A 4,337-nucleotide genomic window follows, 5' to 3' on the forward strand; every position below is an offset into this window, starting at 1 on the left:
TATCATCTGTGAAACGGATATTCCATAACGGTCAAACAACTCGTCCGTAAAATTTACGAAGGGATGATTTCAACTTTACCATTTGGAACTCTTGGTATAATAGCTTCCTAGTGAGCAGCAACCCTCTATCAAGGAAATCATGATAGGAAATACAAGCCCGGGAATATCGTAGCAGTTGGGAGATATGTACTCCGTATGCAGGCGCTGCTGGAATGTTGCACTAATTCACTAGGCGACAGTCGGGAATAATGATGACGGGATTGTGAATATGACGATCGGAACGTATCAATCTTAAGGATTAAAAAGCAAACGAACGAATCCTTATTGTAATTTATTACCAAAAAAAAACAAGGTTAGCGAAATTTTTTCGTAGTGTTTATCACATATAGTTTTTTTTTCTGTGAAAAAATACCGTTGTTAGTTATATTTGCAGGGAACCACCCAAAATACAATCAGCACAATTGGAAAAAATGTAGGAATGTTGTTCAGATATTCAAGCCAATACGGGAAACAGACTGTCTCATATGTGGTTGCCTTTATTTGCATGATTACGAAATATCCTTTAATGCTGAGACAACAACTAATTATCAATCCCGTGAATGCAGAGAATGCTATACAGCCTGGTGAAGAGCAACTTTACGAAATGCACATTGGACAAATGCTTCAAGATGTCAGACACTTGAACAGGGGTCATTTTATGCAAACTGAACATGTTCATGGTCAATTAGAACAAATTCAGGGATACGTGATAGGATTTAGAGACACAATATGGCATATCATAGTGGTCCTTGTTATGATCTTAGTTATACATGAAATAATATTGATACGACTTCGAATAAAAGAACATGACAACCGTAAGTAATTTGATATTCAACATCGAAGAAAATTTTGAGTATGCACCAATAAAACAGCACAACACAAGAAAACAATAAAGCGAAAAACATCTTAAAAAGTTTAGCAAAAATATAAAACTCTAATGTTGATTCAAACTGTTCATAAAAAAATCATAAAAACTGACAAAATCAAATATCAGACTAAAGGTATATTGTTCTCAACAATGGACATCTTTGAGTACCGGGAGTGTTTATTTTTGAAATTAGCAATTACTGATTTTTGAATATATCTACTTATCAAAACATGGGGGATCGAGAGTGAAAATAACTTCAGAGGACCTCTGATCATAACATTTTTAATATTCCTCATTATGTGTTTTCTTGATGTAATATTTATTTTGTAATAAGTCTACAAAACATTTAATCAATGCTTTTCGTAAAGTTGATGCAATTTTTAAAACGACCCTGCTTAACAGAACACTTATTTTTGTTAGCGCGTTAATTTGTTTTTACAAGATGCCTCCCCGTTGTTGTGTTTACACTTTATATGAGGAAAAGTACAGAGCAACACTATATATTCTGAGACCAGTGTAAAACTAAGGTATATTGTGACACCGGAGGTAACCTTCTGTAAACTGGAAATAATTATGTAAACCTTCGTTTTTCTTATAAACAATGTTAATTTCAAAGGTTTGAAAAAATTATTCGACTGTTCTCTGAACAATTTTTTTTCAATTCTACTAAGTGTGTCACAGTGTCTAAATTCAAATGTAATGGAAATTAATTAACCTTACAATACAGACCCTTATATATGATTGAATGATTAGGTTAACAATTTTACCATAAATCCATAAAATTCAAATGTTATGAAGTGACGTTCATTACTGTTCATGACAGGTTTGATACATACATTATCTGAAATCTTAAATCTTTTTTAACAATTACTTTCGAAATCCATAATTAATCAAAAGGAACTAACTAGTATCCGCCTGACAATGCATTGTGTGGTTATAATTAGCCCAGTAGTCATCACTATGTGTTAACATGAATTATCGGTCATGATTATAAATTAATAACAGTAATGGTATCAATTTTACTGCACCAGATGAAACTGTTTACAAAATTTTTCCTTTTTCGAGATACTAAGGATTTCTACATATATTTCATCAGCTGTTTTGGCAAAACCTTTCGGCATTCCCGGTCCTCAGTTCTCTTCAAATTCGTACTTTATTTGGCTTTTGTAACTTTTCTGTCTCGAGTGTCATTAATGAGTTTTTGTTTACGAAACGCGCGTCTGGCGTACAACATTTTATGCCTGGTATTTATGATTAGTTTATCCTTCCGACAAAATTGTTGCATAGGTTGATTGTGTTTTTAGTCATAATTTCTTGAATGGTACTAATGTTTGTCAAAATCTAACCATCTTTAAGAAGAACAATTCGGTTATACGTCCAGAATATGACATAATGCTGCTACAGCTTCTTGTGAAATACACGAAGCTGTGACACTGTATTTTATTATAAATTCAAAGGCTTTTAGAAAATGTCAAATCGGAAATAAATTCAGGGGACTTTTCGAATTTTAACTAAATCAAATATATTCAATTATGTTTTAAATGTCGAGCCTTTTGTTTATTGCAGCTACTAGACTCAAGTTTAACACCATAGTGGACAGTCAGTTTGTATGCCAATCAGCTGATAATCAATCTGTTTCTACAAAACCTTTGAAAAATATGTCGTGTGGTTCAACAGGAAGACTCTTTAAATATGAAGGTGTTTTTGCAAACACCTCTTTCCTTTTTGGAAAAAAAAGGCCCAATTGGATTTTCTATAAAATTTAACAAAAAGCATTTACCGTCACCATGGTCACAGGATAAAGATAAATATGTTAAATCAATTAGTTTTGAATTTGGATTGGTAGAAGACAGCATTAGTAGGGAAGTATTGTATCCGTCATATTTTTCTGTCAGTGCTTTCAACTGTCAAAATATATTTGGTGTTTGCCTTAAAACAGGGACTGGCAAAGACCTTCAAAGTGAAGCAATATTAAAGAGTGAAACTAATTCCACATTTGTTAAAGGGCAATTTTCAATGAGTTATCGACCTAAGGATTCGACCTTTGTTATTCTAGCTAAATCTGCAAAAGATAACACCATGATCGAGGTACACAGAGCACAGCTTATAGAATTCAAAATTCCATTATGGCCTGTTTTTGCCGCGTATCATTCGGAAGTAATAACTGTTTCAATTACTATACAAACAAATAAAATTGGATTTGATCGACAAACATTGCATCCAAAATTATTCATATCTTACGAAAACAAAACAATATCTAATAAAATGCTCGGTGGCACATATACAAGCAAGAGTTCTGGAAATCCTTTCATTTATACACGTCCTAAAAAATTTGAAATCTCCAATACTTTTCAAACAATGATTGACATTGATTTTGTCGGCTCAAATGATGGTAATACATTTTTTAAGATCGGCCTTCGGGAATATAAAAATAGTAAATTCGAAGAAACTAAACTTTTAGAATGTACCAAGTGTGAAGTTAATTACTTCCTTGGTTTTGTTCGCACGACTGGCTTCTGTCTTTCAGATGATTCTGGTATGAATCGGATTGTTGTAGGAAACCATATAGGCTTACTTTTACATTTCAACAGAAATGGTCGTATTGAACTATACGTACTTAATAATTTTTCGGGGTATAGCTATTATTTTTTTCAGTTTGAGCCATTTCACGAAATATCTCCTGAATTTTATATTGAAAAAGTTAATGCAAAGGATATTGTTATATCTTCCAGCGAAAATACAAGAAATAAACACATGGACTATCATTAGGAAATATTTTATTTATAATTCCAAAAGGAAATATAGATTTAACAAATATGTAGTTTAACATTGAATAACTCTAAATAATAGTACAAAAATTTGTTACAATTTAAAATGAAAAAATGCATTTTAAATTTGAGTGTAGACTAGATATTCACCTGCAAGTAAATAAAAAAAAAATGGAAATCATTTTAAACTTTTGTGTAACTTTGTTTAGTTGAGAGAAGTGTGTAATTACTTTTATCATCTAGTTATAACCAAAAATGATAAAAGCAGCAAATAAAATCTAAGCAGAGAATACCGACATTGAAATTTAATGATTTTTAGGCTCGTTGGCCCTTAAAAATAAGAATGATAGAATATAAGATTAATTCCTAAATCAACAACACATAACTGATTTTTTTTCATGGAAATACGGAAATAATATAAAAAGAGGAGACTGAAAGCCTTTTAAAATGAAACACATAATAATGCGTTAGAGAATTAAATATTTGCAATTAATAAATTTTGTTTATATTTGTATTTATGAAGCTGGTTTCTTATGCAGTTATCTTCTCTAAGTAGGACGTATGGATATCATTCAGTTTTGAAGGGAAATTGTAATGTTTTTGTTGAACCGTCATTTTCTTTTACTTAATTAGATTTGAAAGAACCTACAAGTGGGTGACGA

At 31.5% G+C, this 4,337-nt stretch overlaps 1 protein-coding gene across 1 annotated transcript; it reads left to right on the forward strand.

Annotated features, from left to right (window-relative positions):
• The first annotated feature begins 320 nt into the window (after positions 1-320).
• Positions 321-3,681, forward strand: LOC127715444 (uncharacterized). The gene is made up of 2 exons (XM_052221484.1): positions 321-854; positions 2,474-3,681. The coding sequence occupies exon 2, from the start codon at positions 2,600-2,602 to the stop codon at positions 3,674-3,676; it is 1,077 nt and encodes a 358-aa protein (XP_052077444.1). The 5' UTR covers positions 321-854; positions 2,474-2,599; the 3' UTR covers positions 3,677-3,681.
• The last annotated feature ends 656 nt before the right edge of the window (positions 3,682-4,337 follow it).

This window comes from Mytilus californianus, unplaced genomic scaffold (genome assembly GCF_021869535.1).
Source record: "Mytilus californianus isolate M0D057914Y unplaced genomic scaffold, xbMytCali1.0.p SCAF_9, whole genome shotgun sequence".
Taxonomy (NCBI): domain Eukaryota; kingdom Metazoa; phylum Mollusca; class Bivalvia; order Mytilida; family Mytilidae; genus Mytilus; species Mytilus californianus.